This window comes from Pagrus pagrus, assembly GCF_965226575.1.
Source record: "Pagrus pagrus genome assembly, chromosome: 4".
NCBI lineage: Eukaryota > Metazoa > Chordata > Actinopteri > Spariformes > Sparidae > Pagrus > Pagrus pagrus.
This window is the reverse complement of record NC_140188.1, coordinates 32,788,879-32,810,526: the sequence shown is the minus strand read 5'-3', so window position 1 is coordinate 32,810,526 and position 21,648 is coordinate 32,788,879. Positions and strand designations below refer to the sequence as shown.

Here is a 21,648-nt window from a genome sequence, read left to right as displayed (position 1 = left end):
TTGAATGATGATATCTGTAAATCAGTCTCAGCAGTTGTGTAATGCTGTTAAATCAACACAAATCATTGGATACAGACACAATTAGTTAAAAATAAAGGAAATAAGATCATTTGTATAGTGTTTTTTACTAACAATGACAGTATACTATTTTGGCAATAGTTGTACTTGTATTAACAGGAAAGGGCAGGATGTGCTTCAACCAGAGGTGCTTAACTGGTGGACTGGACTAAGCAGAAGTTGTTACTTTAAGCTTGTAATTGAAATGGCTTAATCAGAAGTTGCTGTTTTTGTTATTTATTAGAAAACTATCTATAGAACAGCCGCATTTATTTTAACGTGAATGAATATGCTTAAGTCAGCTATACCAAATGAAGACTTTCCTTCATATTTATATTTCATATTTTTTTGATACATGATTATAGTTGACACTCGTACTTGTATCATAATTCTTACACCAGATACTCATTTCAGTTCTTCAAGTTCTTCAACCCCAGTAGGAAGGACTAAAAATGTGAATCTTCCTGAATTTAAGATAGTAAGCTAGATATCCATCTACAGTATGTCAATGAAAAATACTGAAAAACAAACGGCCACAAAACTGGCAACAGGTGTGGGTAATAGGTTATAAATTCACCTCCAGTGTCTCTTCATTTTTTTATTTGCACAAAATGAATGTATTTTACTAACAAGTGTTGCGTGTGTATCAAAGCAAAAATATTAAAAACACCAAAATGAGTCACACGGTTTCACTGGGTGACATGTTCCTTCATTACCATGAACATGGTTTATTTCGAGTCAATTCCATAAACAACTTTCCTGCAGTTGAAAATACTCTAGGTGGGCAAATGTGGATTAAGCACAGAAGATTCACAGAAAATAGTTCCCCTCTAATGCACTACTTTTGTCTTGTTAGAGTAACATTTTATAAAACCTACAGTGACCAGTTGTTTCAGAAACTTACGCAGTCTATTATCACATTGTTAATCTTTTCATAGGATATCATGGGAAATTACTAATCCTTCAAGTTACCTGTTGCTAGCAACCACTATCACAATTTGTGCTGAATGAATACAACATACAGGAGTGATGAAAAGAAACTGCAGTCAGAATATCAGGCTAGTATTGGATACACATTCAAAAATGGATTGATTTTCATTTGCATGCTTTAAAAAAAAATATTTTGTAATCAGTCTGAATCAGGGCATAAGGCTCATGGCGTCCCCTCGTCCTGGGACAATAGATACGTTTGGGTTGAACAGAAATCTTTCCCCTGGACAGATCCAGTAGCCAATGAAAACTGGCCCTGGACTACATTTGGATCAGGTTATGTTCAGGTTCAGTGGAAAGTCTTTATAAATGTATGAATACAAGTGTGTGTGTGAGGCTAAATGTGTGTCTACAGCTGACAGAAGACAAATGGCTCTGCTGGTGGAAACACACATACTCCCCACTCCATTTATCCGCTCACACACTCACTCATGTTCCTGTAATTTCCTTCAGTTTTTGTAAAAAAAAAAAAAAAAAAGGGAAAAAAAACAAAACATTTCATGTTCTGTCAGTCTTTGCCATGCGTCGATTCAATCCACACCTCTTGAACCTTTGATTTTCCGGCATTCCCATAATGATTAATAGCTCAATTTCAGGCTGGCTAATGAGTTTTATCAGGAGCCGCTGGTGATTAATTAGCAACAGCAAAGAGCATGTCACTGCTTTATTCTGGCTAAACCATTTCTTCCATGCTCCAAATCTTTTCTCTACAAAGAGATAGCTCAGCCCCAGGTGACATTTTTAAACAGCTTTGAGGTTTGTAAGAGTTCAAGCTCTATAGGCTATGGGCAAATCAGCACAAATACATGGCCCTTTGACAGTCAAACTGTGACAGTGACTGCTGTTATTCAGAATGGCATTGATTCAGTCACTGTCACTGTCAGCATCATGATTGATGTTTTTCTTGTCAGTTTGAATCTGTCAGGCCAACCAACCTCATATCAAAATGACTGAATAGGTCGACTCCCAAAACGACATATGTTAACAAAACAACGTGACCATTGCTGCATACAGTCGTACCAGACCTTACCTCTTATAGTTGTAGTTTGGTTAGGTTTAGGCAACAAAACTAGTTTAGTAAAACACTGTGGTTTGTGTTAAAATAACAACATGACTTCTGTAAATTCAGTTACAAATGTGCCTTGATTATGCTGTGTTCGTGACATAACATAACTACGTTAGTAAAGGACTAAAAGTTGAATTCTGGTTTCTGGACATTTAAAGTGGTCTCCTGAATGAAAGTCCTTTGCTTGTTTAAACCGACTCTCCATCTCCAACCTCCTCCCTATACAGAGTTTTCATTTTTTTACACTACTTCTCCAGCTTCCTACTTTGCCACTGTAATGATTGCTATGGCAACTAAAAATAAACGTTAATATGGGTCGTAATAACCCGCTTTCACAGTCGACCTACAGTGTGATCATTTTTCTGTTGAGGACAGACTATTTTAGGCCCAATCCTTCCTATTTACTGTAGCCCTATTCCTCCATTTTGCATGTTAATGTCTAGGATTAGGGTGTCCTGATTATTGTTGGGACAGAGGGGTAGGGCGAAGTGTAGAGGCTACATGGCCCTCAAAACCTTTGTCTCATATGTCCCCCAATTTTGTGAAAATTGAGTTCAACTGAAAGTATTCCCTTTTGAAATCCCTGTACTTTAACTTGCCAACTGATTTCCCAGCTATAACCATTAGGGGTGTAAGAATACCAAAAACTCACAGTATGATATCATCACAATATTGAAAAACAAATAAAAACATGACTTGCAAAATGTCCTTTAACAATAAGTCTGATGTGTACAGCATTTATTATTTGTACATTGTTTTTTTTTACTTTTTGCTTGAAGTGCTTTCTTTCTATAGTAAAATAAAAGTAGCTGACCATGACTTTAGCATGTGCAAAAACTAGCCATGAATTGTCTTTGGCAGTGAATCATTGGACTATGTACAATTGCAAAACAATACACCAGCCAGTAGCCATTAGCAATCCCTCTTGCTGTCCAGCAGACGACCAGGCCTGAAAATCTGTGTCAGTATCAGCGGCAGAGCTGATATAGCAGATTGTGAGCCGTAGTTTCCCTGCTGGTTAACACACCAACTGGTTGTCACAGCTGCAGTGTCTCTAGCCTCGTTTGGTGAAGCAGTCAGGCTGGGTGGGGAAGCAGCGCCAGGACAGCCAGCCTGTCTGCTCCACTTAGCAAGCCCAGAGACATTCTTACAGCGAAGAGGCTGAGTGCCCCTGACAGGAGCAGCAGAAGATAGGGAGAGACCCCTTGATTCCACTACACCGCTGTTTTGTTCCGTCCTCCATGCGACTTCATGTCCCACTGGGAGCGTTTCAGAAGCAGAGCGTCATGTCTGCCTGATGTTATTGACTTGCACAAATTATGGTTATTTCATCATTTCTCCTTGGTTTTTGTGCTTCTACTGTAATTGAATAGGCTACATAGTTAAATCATTTAGTTATTCGTCTGTTGTAAGTGTGTTTATTTTTAATATTTCAGACATTGTGGTGCTGTAGATCCCCAGGTGTTTTATTTTGAAAATTGCCTGGATGCACTATGCTGATTAGCTGTCTGACTTCGTGTCTGGCTTGATCTGCTCTGTGCAGATTCCGTCAAACATACACTCGGTGCGTATACTCTGCAGAGCAGAGCAGAGCAGAGCACTCTGGGATGCTGCTCAAAGGGCCCGGTGGAAACTTGGGGAGAGGCCAAAGAGGTAGATCTGAAGAGGTTGGAGTGTTACTGCATCTCAAACACTGCCGAAAACAGACTGCTATTGTGTGAGCTAACAGTTTGAGACAAGCACAGGGAATGCAATCAACGAAGCCAACCAATCAGAGGCAGAGTAGGGCGGATCTTATGGCAACTCAGGTGGGGCCCATGGAGTGCCGAAGTCACGCCCCTTCCAGTGGACCCCATGGGGCCTTATTACGGAAAAACTGTGTATGGTAATAAATGGTGAAAGACAAATCATTTTTTGATCCCACCTGAATTGTGTTACGAACTACACATGATGTTTGTCAATTTAAAAGATAATTTCAAGTCAAGAGAGTTGCAGTTGATTGTGTTCTCTGCTGTTCAAACAAAACTATACAATGACAAGGAGAGATTGTAGAATACATTTATACTGATTTCCTTTGGTATATCCATGAGCTTTATGGGCAAAATAATCATGTGATATGTAGATATCGTCACAATCCCACAACAGTATTGCAACATCCCGATATTGTTACATCCCTAGTATGCATGTATGCACATCGGTTTGTTCACTGTGAGACTTTGGCTTTGAGACTTTGAATGATGCTTGTGTGCATGCTAGAGAAATAATGCTAGAAGCTACAGGAGGTTTTCGTTAGCAGCCACAGCTGATGTTGTGTTTGCTCTTTTTAATAATCTCTACACAAAAATGATGAGTAAAATGCTAACATGATCACTTTCAATAGTGGGCAAACTCCATAATTTTCCATAAATCAACACAGGAACACAAGATCTCACCTTGTCGATAGTCACATTATTATCCTGACAATGATCTCCTCAGTAGCAGGGAAATAGGAATTCTGCCCCTCATGAATAATGTAACAGCTTTTCTCAGTAATAAGTAACCTTGATTTGACCTGGAGTCATGTGGCCCTCTTTGTACAATTACGGTCATTTTAAAAATGCAAGAATACCTTGTGAGGTCGTTCTTTCAGTCACCTCTCCTGAGCAAAAGGTTTATGTATGCATGTGCAGTTTGTGTATAGAGGTGGTGTTTGACCTGTAGGTTGTGACCACATCATTCACTGCAAGACAGTGTAAAGGTGAGAGCATGGGGTGAAATGTATTTCTATGCATCTTTTTTTTCATGCATATGGAAAAAGCTAAAGGGAAACATTTGAGAAACAGTTCACCCAAAAATGAAAATTCAGTCATTATCTCCTCAACCCCCATGGAAAGTCAACATGGGGGTGAGTAGTCTACACACCATTTCTGGAGTTTTACAGCAAAACAGGGTTGCAGCATTCTACTTAACTTCTTTTAAAATTTTTAAAAACAAACAAAAAATGTCTCCATACAGATCAAACATTGTAATCCAAATCGACAGAAGCCCCAAAATCCCACATTGATATAAAATGACTTTATTTACACTCTCAAGCTTTGAGCTTTGCAGCTACAATGAAGATTTTGGCTTTAAAAAGGGAGTAAATACATTTTTTCAAATCAATTATGGATCTTGGGGGTTCCAGAGACTTTAGGTTTAGATTACGCAGGACAAGCTGTATGGAGCCATTTCATGTATTTTTTTTTATTTTATTTTTTTTTATTCAGCTTTTTAGGAGAATGCTACAATGCTGTTTTGCTGTGAAGTTCCACAAAAGTTTCACCCGACTTTCTATCAGCATGGGGGTGAGTAAATAATGACTAGGTTTTCATTTTTGGATGAACTGTTCCTTTAAGTACCACCAAATGATTCTAAAGCTGGCTGAGCTGAAAACACTAGATGCAAACATTGTTCTGTGTGTGTCTCATATTTCAGGTTGAACATTGGGAAGAATGACCTGGTGACGTTTTATGATGGAGATGACCTCACAGCTAAAGTACTGGGTCAGTATGGAGGATCAAAGACTCGATTTAAGCTCTACACCTCCACTGCAGATGTCACCATCCAGTTCCAGTCTGACCCAGCCACCAACATCTATGGCTACGGCAACGGCTTCATAGTCCACTTCTTTGGTAAGCCATGTGCTCAAAGATGACTCAACCACACAGAGATTCAAACCTCAATACTCATCAGGGAGCTCTGCCACCTACTGTATAGCAGAAGTTGAAATTTTAAGGCAAGTACCAGCTTAGTTTAAATTGATCAAACAGTTAATGGTAGCTGAAAATCAACAGCTGTGCTCAAGTTGACTATTTTCATGTCAAGTGTTCAGTGTAAGGCGCCACTTTAATCATGCGAACATAATGCAGTAGATGAAGGGTGCATGGACATGTACTCTCTGATCATGCATGCTTTTTTGATTCAAAAGTGCAGAAGTGCTGGGCAAGTGGAATATAAAGTAGATCACAGAGTGTGGCGATCAATAATTATACCCTAAGGCCATCACATGCCTGCTCTCAAAGGTCAAAAAGAGCTAAGCCAATCACAGTGAAGCATGACATGACATGAATGACAACCTTCAAAACACAGTACCACAAAGCTGCTGTCTGAGGGTTTTTACCACTGTTGTATAAAGTACCCAAAAGTCATACTTGAGTAAAAGTAAAGATATTGTGTTAAAATATTGCTTTGTTAAAAGTGGAAGTCATCCGTATAAGTACTTGAGCAAAAGTTTTAAATATCTGATATTAAAATGATCAAAAGTATTTTTTTGGCAATAAACGTACTTACGTAATTAAAGTATGGGTAAAAGTAAAGATAGATAGATAGATAGATAGATAGACAGACAGACAGACAGACAGACAGACAGACAGACAGATAACTTTATTAATCCCCGAGGCGAAATAAGGTTATCATAGCAGCGGGTACATTCAAGTACAAATACAATCAAAATACAAGGTATAGAAACAATAAGAAACAATAAAGTACTATATACAATAAAATGCTTAAGTATAAAATAAAATAAAATAAAATACTGAGGTAAATAAAATAAAATGCTAAGGTATCGAGGAGTAAAGGTAAGGTAAGGTGCAAGAGGATAAAGTGCAGTTTTATTTACATTGATAATAATTTAAAGCACAAAAAATATTTGTGTGTTTTGGAGTGAGCGTTATAAAGTCTGATGGCACCAGGTAGGAATGATTTCCTGTGCTGTTCCTTAAGGCAGCGTGGTTGAATGAGTCTGTTGCTGAAGCTGCACTTTAGCTTGTCCAGAGTTTTGTGGAGGGGTGAGAGACATTGTCCATGATCGCCAGCAGTTCTGCCAGCATCCTGTCCTTCACCACCTCCTCCAGGGTGACAAGCTTAGAGCCAACAACAGACCCCCTGACCCTGCAATAACAGACTGATAGAACATCCGGAGCATCCGGTTGCAGACATTAAAGGACCTGAGCCGCCTCAGGAAGTAAAGCCGGCTCAGGCCCTTCTTGTAGACTGCCTCCGTGTTTGTAGACCACTCCAGTTTATTGTCCAGCACCACACCCAGATATTTGTCCACAATGTCAACATCTGTCCCACCAATGCAGACTGGAGAGGGCGGGGGCTTGTTCCTCCTGAAGTCCACGACCATCTCTTTCGTCTTCGCCACGTTCAGCTGCAGGTGGTTCTCCCCACACCACTTAACAAAATTGCTGACCAGGTCCCTGTACTCTCTCTGTATCCTCCCTCCCGCCCTCTACATGCCCCACAGTGGCTGTATCATCAGAGAATTTCTGCAGATGACACGACTCAGTGCAGTACTTAAAGTCTGCAGTGTAGGTGGTGAAGAGGAAGGGAGACAGCACAGTTCCCTGGGGGGCGCCAGTGTTGCCAATCAGACGGTCAGACACACAGTTCTGTAATCCCACAAACTGCGGTCTGTCCGTCAGATAGTCATCGACCCATGTGACGAGGGGAGAATCCACTCGCATGTTCTCCAGTTTGGCCTTCAGCAGCCTGGGCTGGATGGTGGTGAAGGCGCTGGAGAAGTCAAAGAAGATGCCGCAGACAGTGATGTTAGGTCTATCCAGGGAGGAGTAGGCTTCCTGCTGCAGGTAACATGGGGCTGATATGCAAACTGTAGGGGGTCCTGTGATGGGCACACTAGGGGTCTGAGGTGTGCTAGAACCAGCCTCTCCATGACCTTCATGATGTGAGAGGTCAGTGCGATCGGCCTGTAGCCATCCAGTGCCACAGGACGTCCTTTTTTGGGCACTGGAATGAGGCAGGAGGTTTTCCACGGCACTGGCACTCTCTGAAGGTGGAGGCTCAGGTTGAAGAGGTGCTGGAGAACTCCGCAGAGCTGGCTGGCACAGGCCTTCAGCACGCGAGGGCTGATGCGATATGTGTCCTGTTGCCTTCAGATGGGTGTAGGGATATAGTGAACAGAAGGAGAAACTTTTCATACAGAATAAAGCAGCTGTGAACAGCAGATACTTTAGGAATCACTGTTCATTTACAGATCAATGCAGATTTAGGATTTATGGACTTTCCTACTTTAAACGGGTTCAGTGTTATTTTTCTAAGCTGAATCAAACACATCTACAAGTTGGAGGGTTTATACAAGTTTATATTTTTGAGTATCATTCAATTATGCCTCATCTGAAAGAACACTGCCAACACAATCGCTGCCTAACCTTAACTACATGTTTCTAACTAATCATATCTTAACCATAATATGTGTGCCACACCCTTCATCCTTTCCTGAAGGGAATTTTAAGAATGTTAACATGCTGTCAATGAATCTGAACACGCCTGAAGGTTTACAGGGCATTAGTTTAGCATCTACATGTAGTAAAACAATTTTTTGTTAAGCCAAAAAGAAAAAAACACAAACAAATGTGTTTCTAAATGTACTCATCTACAATAGATTAGTATATAAATGTATTTAGAAATTATATTGTATATTTATACATATGAATAAAGTTTAGTTTCTGCTTTCTAGAGGTGTTATTATGGAATCAATATAGGTAAACAATGAACTGTGGACTGTTTGAGTTCAATGTTTAATTTATTGACATAAAAATAAAACTACTAAGTTGCATAGAGGTCCCTTTAATAATGTTTCATGCAAAAAAAGGAATGAGACTAATAACTACAGTCAGACTGTAAAAGAAAAAAGTAAAGGGTAAATCTGACCTATGACTTCTGTCACAAGTGGCCTGTTCTCCACACAAAGACATGACCAGTGAAGTTTTACATCATACAGTATAAGGTCTCACAAATATTAGCATTTAATGAGGCATTAGATAATGACAAATAAAAACGCTACTCTGAATGTTGATGTGTGATTATTAAGGAATAGTAAACAGTCATTTGGAGTCATAGTGTGGGTAGCCCAACTTAACATAAAGACTGGAAGCAGGGGAAACTGTGGAAAGTTCAAAAACTCACTAATTAACATTGTTTATCTTTGTTAATGTTAAAATGACAAATGTGGTTTTGGACAGTTATGGTGCTGCTGGAACTATTTCTTGTCCAATAAGACACAGATCTGGTTGCCGAGTAATGTATTTGAGCATAGGTTTTGGTTTTGATCTTTGTAGATCTTTGTTTACAAGACTTGCGACAAATATATCTAATGGAGGCCGGATATTTTACAGTTTAACAATAAACTGTTTTGTCTAAAATGGCAGCAGAAACAGTAAACTTACTGGGAATTTAATTACTATTAATAATCCTAAGTATCTTTTTCCACATTAAAAAAAAAGAAGAGTTTTCATATCAACGTATATTGGGTAACATACTGTATACACCAATACAATATACCGGTCGGGCTCTCGAAATCAAGTGTTTATAGATGTTCCCAACACCCAACCTGGAAAGCCACGTGAAAGCTGGCCATCATAGAGAGGGGAGACCGATATCGTTGGGGATAATGGTGCATGTTCTCACGGTCTCTACTGAAAGAAAGTCATAGTGTTTGATGAAGAATACTGGCCACTAAGTAGTTCCAGCACGAATCTTCCCTAAACCATTTTTACATTGCTGCACATGTACGAATTCAACAAATGAGAAACAACATGTTAACAAGGGCTTTGTTTTTGTTTTTGTTTATTTCAGGCAGGGCCAAGGTTAGCTGTTTCCCCCTGCTTCCAGCCTTCATGCTAAGCTAGGCTACCCATGTCCTGACTCCAGCTCTGATCTTCTCCCATTCATCCTCTCATCTCACTCTTATAGAAGAGAAAAGATAGCAATGCAGCAGATGGGAGATTAATGCAGTAAAAAGAGAAGTTAAGCAAACTAAAAGAGAGGAAGAAGGAATTTGTTTTTGCTAGCAGGGGACCTAAAATGGAAGCAATAAGAGGCTGTCCCTGGTGTTTGCGGGGCCTTTCCATCAGTGCAGCACTACTCCAACAGCCAGCACACTATATCTGATAAGAGTTAATGAAATCAGAGCGGAAGGAAAGGCTACGGAATACAGATGATTGACAAAGATGAATAAAGGCAGGGAAAGCTTTTATTACGGTCTCTTCATGAATCTCATTGGTGGAATGTAAACACAAGACAGCCAAGTGGACAGGTCTCAGAGAATTTTGCTTTCCCAGTGCCGCAAGTGTAATTACTTTGATGTTTGTCAAAATTAGACCCCTAAGTGGAGGGCCTGAACCTGATGCTATGTGCCTGGTAATGAGCAGAGCAATGCCAACAGGCCTGCCACGTTCTAGTTACCCCACATGAGAACTCATTTGAGTTGCTGGAAACATTTCCTCCAGGAAGGCATCCCTTGGTTTCAAGCTCGAATAAAAACAAAATCTCCATGAGGGCTGCACAATTGCAATATGGCTGAATCACAGAAGCTGCAATTTTTTGATAAAGGTAAAATGTGTGACAAAACAACATTGCAATGAAGTACTGTGGTCCTGCCCTGCCAATCTTGTTCTCTAGACAGGATAAAGTGTTTGTTAGGTACAGACCCCAACAAATGTCATGTTGACTTTAATCATTTTTTCATTAAAAAGAAACATTTTTGATGCAAATAGACTAATCACTAATCGTGAATAATATATAAGTCCTAAAACCCTTAAAAAAGTGAATGATCATTTTTGCAGTTCCTAATTTTTATGTCTAGAAGTTGTATTAAAGCCGTCTATATGTAAGTCTGGTGCCAAGGTTAAAACACAGTAAAAATTGGGCTGTCAGTGCAAACTTAGTTGTAGTCTAATTAAAGATGTTGATTAAATCTTCCCATTTAGACCATATTTTACAGGGACTTGCAATACTGGGTTTCAAGTGAGAAATTTGAAAAATGACAGCAAGCCCTTATTTGTACATTGTAGAGAATAAAATGTGTCTATAGAAAAAAAAAACGGGTAAATAGGGTTCAAACTGGGAGCCCACCACTCTACCTGTTACACCGCTTGATTTACCTCCTTTTTGTAAAGGAGTGTGTTGATTTCTTTAGCTTATGCACTTTGGTTCACAACTCTGTTCTGGCTCTAAGTGTTTACACATGTGCTTTACAGCAGTACGCACACTGTCTTATTTAACATTAATGTATAAAACTGTTCCCATTACGATGTTCTTGAGGTTTCTTGTTGGCAGTTCACAACCTATATAGTTCCACGTTTATGACATTTTAGATGAATCATTACATTTTCTTACGTGATCAAATTTCAAACAGTAGCACACAACAGAATCTAAACATTTCAATATCCTTTTGGCTAGAAGTGGCTTACAGACAGTCGACTAAATAAGGGCTTTATCTAACTGAGGCGTCTAAATGACATCTTTTGCTTGCAGGGTTCCCTTTCAAGTCAGTGGGTCTTTTGATGGGTTTTCGGATAAATGCCTAAAATAAGGTCTGTGGTTAACACAAGCTTAAGAGATCTTCAGGCTTTGTGACATGAAACACACTAGTAAATACCCCTTGTTTACATGTCTCAAAAAAGGTGGTTTCTAACAGGTGGCTAAGTGGGACTATGGAAGTTGTTGGGAATATATAACAACATTATGGTAAACACGGAGACTCGTCTACTCACCAGTCCATCTTTACAGGCCGACTTTAGTTGCAAACTATTCAAACTTCAACTTTGCAACTCGTATATTTATCAATCTATAGTATCTATAGTATAGTATCGAAAGTGTTGATACTATGGCGTGGTAAGATGCTTAGTGGTGGTGACAATGAAGTCATGCAACTGCGAAGTAGTTCGATTATGGCCTCACATTAGCTGTTTACTGGCGATTGCATTTATATCTCAAAAATCACAAACGTGGTGTTCATCTATGAAGATTATCTTGCTGAACAAAACCTTTAACTATCATAGACTTGTGTTTGCAGCAGAGCTTATTTTCTGCAATATTCCATAAAACAATTCAAAAATCTGATTGACTTCTGTCGAGGGAACCATGGCCTACAAAAATCCATCATCCCTGCACCCCTCTATATCTGTCAAAGAAATGTTTTTACACTTTTTTTACAGCCCTTCTCTTTATGGGTTTTATACTCATATGATATATATGATAATGTCATATCATCTACACATCTCTCGTCATTAAGTCATAACAGTGATCCTGTGAAATGATCGCTGAGAACCGAGGACAGTGTCAGAATTTTTAATCCAAATTCTCATTGAAAGGAACAGCAACAAACCACCAATTAAAACATGCCATACACATGCATACCACTGTGATGTGTATACTCTGCCATTTTAAAATTAATTTTAAGGAAACAGCAATAGGTCCAAAGCATTATTTTTATTTTCCTACTTCTTCACATTTTCCTACTTCTTCACTACTTGAATAGTGCAAAATCTGTAAGATCATTGTTACTGCACAGTGTGTAGGGGCCTTTAAGGCCAGTGTATCCTTGAAACAAAGTCACATTTTGTTCATATAAAAAAAGTGACAGAACTAGTTGTGTGAAGAATGAAAAGAAGCTTGAGAGAACAGCAGCACATCCCAAATCTTCAGAAGCTGTCTGATTTTCTTACTAGCAACATCATTTTAAGCATACACTTGCCAGTTTAGAGTAGGATCTTTCCCTGTTTGTTTGTTTGTTTGCTGATATATGAGAGGTTGAAACTGTACTTTTATTGACAGACTGACATCACCTTCATTTTATTCTGCGTACTTCTCTTCCTGATAGTTCCCATTTGGAGCCATGTTTGTGGTGTTTTTGAACCTCTAATTTTACCTTCCGCTTACTTTCTTGCAATCCCACTCGGAGTTTAGCTCATAATTTATCATGGATGAAGTATGCGCAAGTGACTACATAGGAGGCTGACGCATATTTTTTTCTAATTGCATTTCAGTCTAAGTAATTTTACTTGAAATGTTTTAATATTTTGATAATTTTATATATTAAAAAATGTACTTATTGTATGTTTAAAAAAACATTTCTGTGATTCCTCAGCATACCACTAGAGGGAGCTCTACTATTTGAGAATAGCTGTTCTAAGACATTTAAAAACTGAATATCAGCTTCAACTATTAACTTAAGCAGCTTCTGTCCTACAATATGAAATATCTAAAGCTCAGTAATGGGTAGAATGAACAATGATTCTGCTGTTAAACCACTGGAGGAAAGAACAGGTGGTCATCAGAATCACAATGGTTCATCATCTGACAAACATGAATTAGCATTAGATTCGCATGGGAATCTGCCTATGACACAAAAGATATTGTGTTGGCAAAGAAGAAAGGCCTGATGGACCTCATGGAGCATTCAAAATGGTAAGCGTTGATCCTCTGAGGAGTATGACTGTGACAAATAAATTGTATGCTAAAGTTGAATTTAGCTATTTCATGTGTGCAAGTAAAGAAAGGCCTGAAAGTGATCAATAAATCATCCTCAGAGTATCAACAAGCAATTTGCTGAAATTAGCCATCATCTGATTTCTAGCAGATTTCTATAAATATCTCTTGTCATGAAACAAAGTGTTCAGCAGACAGACACTGACATCAGTGTGTTTATGATCAAAAGACACATCACCCTTATAAGCTCAGATCTCACATCACTTTTCCTAATTGTCTGTCTTGCTGTCTCTCTTACCGTCTCTTGCAGAAGTAGCTCGTAACGACACCTGCCCTGAGCTCCCAGAGATCTCTAATGGCTGGAAGAGTACGTCTCACCCTGAGCTGGTTCAGGGCACTGTGGTGACCTACCAGTGTTATCCTGGCTATCAGGTGGTGGGGGCCGAGCTGCTCATGTGCCAGTGGGACCTCACCTGGAGTGGTGACCTACCAAGCTGTGAGAGAGGCAAGTACAAAAATATTGCAACTGCTCCTGCATTATCCACTTGAGGTGTGAAAGATGATAAATACAATCTAATCTAATGTCAAAAGTTAAATTCAGTTTTAATTTTACTTGAACCTTATTGTTAACCCTTCTAGGACATGTCAGTTAGCCTTGACATATCACATTTTCACAACACAAACACATATTGTGGCCAAAATAATTCACAAATACAATATTATAGATGGAGTCTAGGTCTCATCTGTCACCTCTGTTGACATGAAGTTGCGCTGCAGTAATAGCCACACACTGTGGTAGTAGCTTGCTAGCTAATTATTGCATCTTCTTCTTTTTTCTGTTTAATGGCAACCAGCATTAAGGTGCATTACTGCCACCCACTGTGACAAAGCAGAATGGAAAGAATTGAAATTATTTAAGAGGTTATTTGGATTATTTACATTTTATCATTTATTATATTTACATATTATCATGTGTTTTATCAACGCAATATCAATATTTCACTTTTAAATACGATGTTATCACAATTATTGTCAATATCAGTTTATCTTGACACCCTTACTTGACATTAACGTAGGATTCCAAGTGTTCTTTAAATCATCAAACATAGAGATGATGCTCATTAGCTCTGTCACCTTACAAGTAATTAAATCAATTGAGAGTTGTCTGATCTCAATCAAGTAGTACAATTCCAGGTAAAAACTAGAATGGCATTAAGTAGAGCATATGCCTCCCCTATGGCCCAACAGTCCCCTTTAATTCAATCAAGCTAATCCAATGTCAAACTGGATAGCCTTATATCACTCTAAATTGCAACCACCTGTGACCGCAGGCCGTGACAAGGGCCAGATAAAACGTAAAAAGTTCTACCCTTAAAAGTAGAAAATGTATTAACTAGTCAATTAAAATGGTAAAAACAATGTATGTGCAGCTACTTACAAGGCAGACTGCAGTAAGGATAATGCTAAAAGGAGAAGTGGCAGTGGCTGCAGACAAGTGAGGGGGGGGGGGGGGATTTATTTGGGATAGGATAATTGGAATTAGAGATTAGAGAGAACATGTTAGATCCCATAATTAGCTGATTTTTTGGCCACTCACGAGGAGTAGAAGCAAGCTGTAAACACAACATTACGGTTTCAATTAGGACAGACTTTTATTAGAAATGAAACGAGTGACAGGATATGAAGAATTTTTTATTGTGAGCAGCAGGAATAGACTTTGGCCTCGGCAAGAAGTAGATTACCATGGGAAGCAGTCTGACAAGTTTGGTTTTTCAGGTATGAAGGGGACTTCCCCCCTAAAATAAGGTATAGCATACCTTGTGATTGGATGAAGAGGAGAATGAGCTGAAGAAGATTATGGAAAGTGGCAGACTGTTTGTGATATGGAGGGCGTGTGTCTTCCTGACTGAACTTTCACTAAGCTTCATATTGAGTTGATCACGCTTGTTAACAAACAGTTGCGTATTTACACATCCAGCAGTTATGGAGCAACATTAGCATAAGAGTCATGTTTCTGTATGCCCAATAGTTCAAAGTCTTCTGACTCTTTAAAAGTTGGAATGGTGTCTGTAGCTTAAAGTATGAGGGACGAGAAGAGGTTGAAAGATGTGGTTTTGAAGAGGATTTGAAGATTTTCCCATTCACTTCCATTGTAATTTTTTTTTTGAAAAAGCTGAATATTTGAAAAAGCTGAAAGGTCAGAAAGCTGAACATTTTGATAGAACGGTTTCTCTAGCTGAATGTATGCTGAAGTAGTAGCAGAATGAAATTTGAAAAATTCCCCATAAGGATGAATGGGAACATTTTTGCAGAAAAAGCTGAATATTTCCAAAAGTATAAAAGATAGAAAAGCCAAAAATAAAAAGCCACCATGTCCTTATTAAGCTGAACATTTCGATAGTTGAATGGTTTCTGTAGCTCAAAATTTGTAGGAGTAGAAAAGAGCTGAAAAACGTACGGAAGAAGGACAATGCTGCTTGCAGCATTCACACTAATAATAATAATATTAATAAATTCCAGAAGGACAATAAAGATATCAGACTGACTCTACATTGTCCATTATACAGCAATATCTATCTAAAGTTTGCTAACATTAGCCACAATACGATACTAGTCATATCAGACCGAGTAGTCCGTGTTGCAGCAAAATTATACAGCTTTACCATTCCCAAATGTTGAGTGTTTTGTAAATATGTTACAAATATTACTGTGTATTGTTTGAATGTTTTTACTTACTGCAAATTATTTTTTGTGTAATCTGAGAATGCCATCTCAGTTGTTTCTATCTTTTAGCCTGTGCCTCGATAATCCTCAACTTGTTTGCTCAGACTTCATACTTCAATATTAGATTCACAACTGGTACATCTTTATCTCTCTTATCCCTTTTCACTTGTAACAAAGTGTTTTAGACCAGCTGGGTTGGTAAACATGACTGTAAATGTGAATTGTTTCCTGATGTTTAGTTCATGTAATGTCTTTTTGTCTAGGTGAGACAAAGGGAGACAGAAGACCAGGAAGACAGAAAACGTATATTGACGATAACCAACCTTCTTTCATTGTCTGTCCATCCAGTGGTGTCTTGTGCTGATCCTGGAAAGGTGGAGCACAGCAGGCGGGTGCTTTCGGGCCCCCATTTCACTGTGGGTTCAACCATCCAGTACATCTGCAGCAAGGGCTTCACTTTGTCTGGAAACAGCCTGCTGACCTGCTTCGACCGAGGATCCTCGGGCCCCAAGTGGAACCAAAAGCTGCCTAGATGCCTGCGTATGTACAACTTAAAGTGTCTTTCAAGGACTACATAGTTACAGCAGACGATGCCTTTAAATCATGAGACACCAAAATTCCACTTAATAGAGTGCCCCAGGAATGAGTTGCTCTCTTTTTCTGGCTTTCTCTTTTTCCTTCTCTTTTTTGAAAACAGTTCCTAAATGCATCCAAAATAGGCAAACAAACGACTTATGAATAGTCTTCAAAAGGGAGGCAGGTTCTGGCCAAATTAAGCTTTTTCAAATCAAGTTTTTTCTTTAACTTTCGACTTCATAATTACAGAGGCTGCTTTCAGTTTTTTAAATGTGTCCATGTGCTCATTAATGTCACTGCAGCAAATATCATGGCACATCCAACTAGCAAAACTTAAAGCTGTAGTTATGAGCTTGGCAGGACAGAGCAAATTCAGATGAAATATAAATAAACTATTAGCTTCTGAATTAATGAATGATGGAGCACAGGAGCACGGTGTGACTTTTGGATGTGCGGCAGAACATGAATTAACATTAGAATCTGGCGGAGCCCCTATGAAAGCTGCTCAGTGGTGTATGAAGCCAAAAAAGCTTGACTTGCCAGGTATAAAATTACCTCCGTATTGTGGGGCCCATAGAGCATTCGCACTAGAGACTTCCACCAACCAAGCCAGCTAACTATTTAGGTGGTAGAGTAAATGCTGCAATCTTTATCTGTTAAAATGCTGTGCACATGTCTTCTAAACCAGCTGCACACCAAATACTTGACTCTCAACCAGTCAAATTTGCCCTGAGAAGCACTCGATCCTTATCAAACAAGACCTTCTTTGCAATGATAAATTTAGCAGCCAATTACAGTATTTGAACTTGTTATAGAGACTTGGCTTACCATTGGTGATCTCACCTGATTGTGCCCACATACAGTGCCTATAAAAAAGTATCATCCTTAATTGTTTTTCTCTTTTATTGCTTTTATAAATGGAATCATGGTCAATATGCAAAAAAATATACAAAACAAAACATTTACAAAAAAAGACTTTTTTATGTCAAAGTGAAAACAGATTTCTACAAAGTAATGTCAGTTCATTTAAAATATATAATGTAAAATAAGTGATTGCATAAGCATTCACCCCCTTCAAGTGAGTATTTAGTAGATGAACCTTTGGCCTCAATCACAGCACTGAGTCTGTGTGGATAGGTCTCAGTCAGGCCTGCACATCCAGACACTGCAATTTTACTCCATTCTTCTTTGCAAAACTGCTCAGGCTCTGTCAGGTTGCACAGTGATCAGGCGTGAACAGCCCTTTTCAAGTCCAGCCACAAATTCTCTATTGGATTGAGGTCTGGGCTTTGACTTGGCCACTCCGGAGCATTCACCTTGTTGTCTTTAAACCATTTCTGTGTAGCTTTTGCTGTATGCTTTGGCTGATTGACTCACTGGAAAATAAATTTTGTCCCAAGTCATAGTTCTCTTGTCATTTTACCCTCTACCTGCCTGCTGCTGAGAAGCATCCCCACAGCATGATGCTGCCACCACCGTGCTTCACTGTGGGGATGGTGTGTTTGTGGTGATGTGCAGTGTTTTGTGCCTAGGCTGATGGCCAAAAAGCTCCATTTTGGTCTCATCAGACTAAAGAACCTTCTTCCAGTTGACCTTGGAATCTCCCGCATGCCTTTAGGTGAACTCCAGTGGATATTTAATGAGCTTTCTTAAACAGTGGCTTTCTCTTGTCCACTCTCCCATAAAGCTTTGACTGGTGAAGAACACGGGCAACAGTTGCTGTATGCAGAGTCTCTACCATCTCAGCTGCCATCATTAAGTCCTTCAGAGTAGTTGCAGGTGTCTTGGTGACCTCCCTCACTAGTCTCCTTGCACGGTCACTCAGTTTGTGAGGATGGCCTGCTCTAGGAAGATTTACACATGTGCCATATTTCTTCCATTACTTAATGATGGATTTAATTGATGAGGAGGTTCAGTGACGTGGAAATGTTTTTGTATCCATCCCCTGACATAAACTTTTCAATACCCTTTTCAAGTAGTTGCTTGGAGTGCTTGGAGAATACTGATTAACCAGGGACTGGACCAGAGATGCTCACAAGTCATTTTTTTGCAAGTCAAGTCTCAAGTCTTTGAGCTAGAGTCAAAGTCAAGTCACAAGTCCAAGTCAAGTCTCAAGTCTCTTATGGGTGTATTAAGTGTTCTATCATCTGCTGCCCGCAATCTGCTTAGAACACTGCATAGTTATATCCAAGGAATTCAAAGCATGTACTGTATTATCAACACCCTCTCTGGACTGGACCTTCAGACACAGGTTTCTTTATACTACAATCACTTGAGACACATTCACTGCACTCAGGTGATCTCATTTCACTAATATAGTAGTAGTGGTGAGACTACTAGCACCACTTGGCTTGAACTGTGTTGAATTAGGTCAGTCAATTTAAAGGGGGTGAATACTTATGCAACAACTTATTTAACTTTTTATTTTTATTATTTTTATTTTTAATTAATTGACATCACTTGTAGAAATAATAGTTTTCACTTGCCATTAAGAGTTTTTTTGTATATTTTTTGTGTATTGACCATGATTCCATTTATAAAAGCAATTAAAAGGGAAAACAATTAAGGTGGTGAATACTTTCTATACGCAGTGTAAAGTCCTGTTCCACTATTGACAATTTTCAATCAAATCTGAAATAAAGCTTTTATTTCAGTCCATTTCTCCTAACTTCCTATTTGATTGGTTTCACTCTGAATTTAAAAATGAGCAAAGTCTTCAGCATGTCTGTTGTTCCTTTAAACCATTTTGCATTGGGACATGCTAGCATCGTACTCTCTAGGGCTGCCTAAGGGGCTTTAGACTTTAATTCTGGTCTGGTACCAATATATCACAGTTTTTCTCCCTTAAAGATCTAATAACATTAAAAGAAGTTAATTAGCCTGATTTTAAATTAAGAGTTTTAGTGTCCCATGATGCCAGAAATAGGACTCTTCAAACTGCCAGGAGTGATTGTTTTATCATACAATAAAACTGTCAAGATGTCGCACAAAATATGTCTTTGTCTATGTCTCCATGCATGTCTAAAAAATGCTCAAAGCTGTTGTGTAAAATATCACATTTTATAATTTTACACGACGTGTTTCTGGCATGTTAGGTAAAGCTTCTGTTATTAGTTTATGTAAGTTTTCAGTCTTTTGGTGATTATAATGTTGACATCAACATTGCCAGCACCACACCACCACGCTGACCTCAGTGCTTAAACCTTCTGCCACTCTTTTGTTTCTGATAAAGCTGGCAAGTGTGTCAATCTGATTAAAATACAGTATCTTCTTCAAACAGCCTTGAAGGCATTAACCTCATTTGCATGAACACCTCATACTCACCTCACCTACTTTCTAGTTTGAGAGGTATGGTATGATGGCACTGACTAACAATTAATTTAACCAGACAATGGAAATTACTTTAGAGAAGACAAGCCAGGTCATTCTTATGCATGAGATGCAGATCATGTGAAAAAGCCAATTATTATGTTAAAAAAAAAAGGGGGGGGAGGGGACTTCCAAAGTTTCTCTTCAGCTTCAGGAGAGAACGGCTGGAGAACGATGTGATATGGTGTGAAAGTGGAACTGTCTCTCAGAAATCACACACATAATTATATTCTTAATGCAATTTTACTTCACCCTACTCACTTTGGGTTCTTGAAAGACTCTAGAACACATGGTATCATTTAGTTTTTTTCCAGGCTGATCATTGTTGCAGTTGGTAGTCCAATTCTGTCTGGCAAGATTAGATTTACTGACTCATACTGACAATGCTCATAGTGAGTTTTAGTGACTTTGCAGGTCAAAGAAGAAGGTCAAAAGTGTTTTGGTCAAAACTGCACTGAATGTCGTTTTGCAAAGCTCTTTGGTCAGTCAGATGCACAGATGACTCATGTTCTGCTAATCAGTGTTTGTCGCAGGCCGGTAGTCACCATTAAGCTGTGCTGGCACTTTCACATTTTAAAATTTGTCCTTTTTGTGTACCAGCACTTCTCACAAGCTGCCAAAACTCTTTTCTGCCCTCTCCATAGCAGCTTATCCTGGCAATTCATAATGGCCCTAAATAAACTGCATTACCTGGTACACTACGTGATGCTTCCCTTCTGTTCTTGCATGCCTTCTTTTCTCTGTCGATGCTTGAAGTGCTTTCTTTGTGTGACACAGAAAGTATAGACGGTGTCCATGGATGCACACATCATCAGAGTTGGACTTGTCATCGGGAGCAACAGAGGAAACCCTGGTGCTCCTGATGCCCAGTCCAACAGTCCCGACTCCCCCCCAAGCACTATGCAGCGGATGAAGAGCAAATTTATTTATATAGCCATGATTTATAACCAATGGTTTAAGGCCTCTGTGTGCTTCATACAAAGTGCTTGTCAGATTATCTAACAGCAAATAGCAAATACTGTGACTGACAATTAAAAAAAAATAAAGTAACAGGCAATGCACCAGCAACACCCACTGTATGCAGAGATTTGTGTGCGCGGTGTTTAAGTAAGCACACACGCAATGAAGTTGTAAAATTTCTGACCTGCATTCAACATAATAGCTTGTTACTTAAATGTGTGTGTGTGTGTGTGTGTGTGGTCTTCTGACTTAAATCTGCAGACAGACCATAGGCGTAGTTTGACATTTGCCCTTGGGAGGCCAACGTTTTTTAACTAACTTAAGTACACACAGTCCAACTAGCAATTTTTAAGCATCTTTAAGGTATCTAGGTAAGCATTATAGAAGCGTAATGTATTATATTATTATAACTGTGTTGTGTGTTACATACAGGCTACAGTAACAGAAAGATAGTAGTAGCCTACCAAGCTTGCCATAAAGCCAATAAAGTTTAAAAGTATAAGAGTATAAAATTAGTTTCTGACACTTTATACTATATAAGGCACACAGTTAAAGCACACTCAAAACCATAAAGTTCAAGTTTGTTAAAAGTGAAATATCACTTTGTTTAGGCCTGTATTATACTGTTTGGCTTTTAAATCATTTAGTGGTCG

General features: G+C 38.9%; 1 protein-coding gene across 1 annotated transcript in view; it reads left to right on the top strand.

The window, feature by feature from the left end:
- The window catches only part of sez6b (seizure related 6 homolog b), a 259,161-nt gene that overhangs the window by 224,539 nt on the left and 12,974 nt on the right, over nucleotides 1-21,648 (top strand). The window contains exons 10-12 of the mRNA XM_084350932.1: nucleotides 5,567-5,763; nucleotides 13,677-13,871; nucleotides 16,439-16,630. Coding sequence (XP_084207058.1) covers nucleotides 5,567-5,763; nucleotides 13,677-13,871; nucleotides 16,439-16,630 — 584 coding nt within the window. The remainder of the gene's footprint in view (nucleotides 1-5,566; nucleotides 5,764-13,676; nucleotides 13,872-16,438; nucleotides 16,631-21,648) is intronic.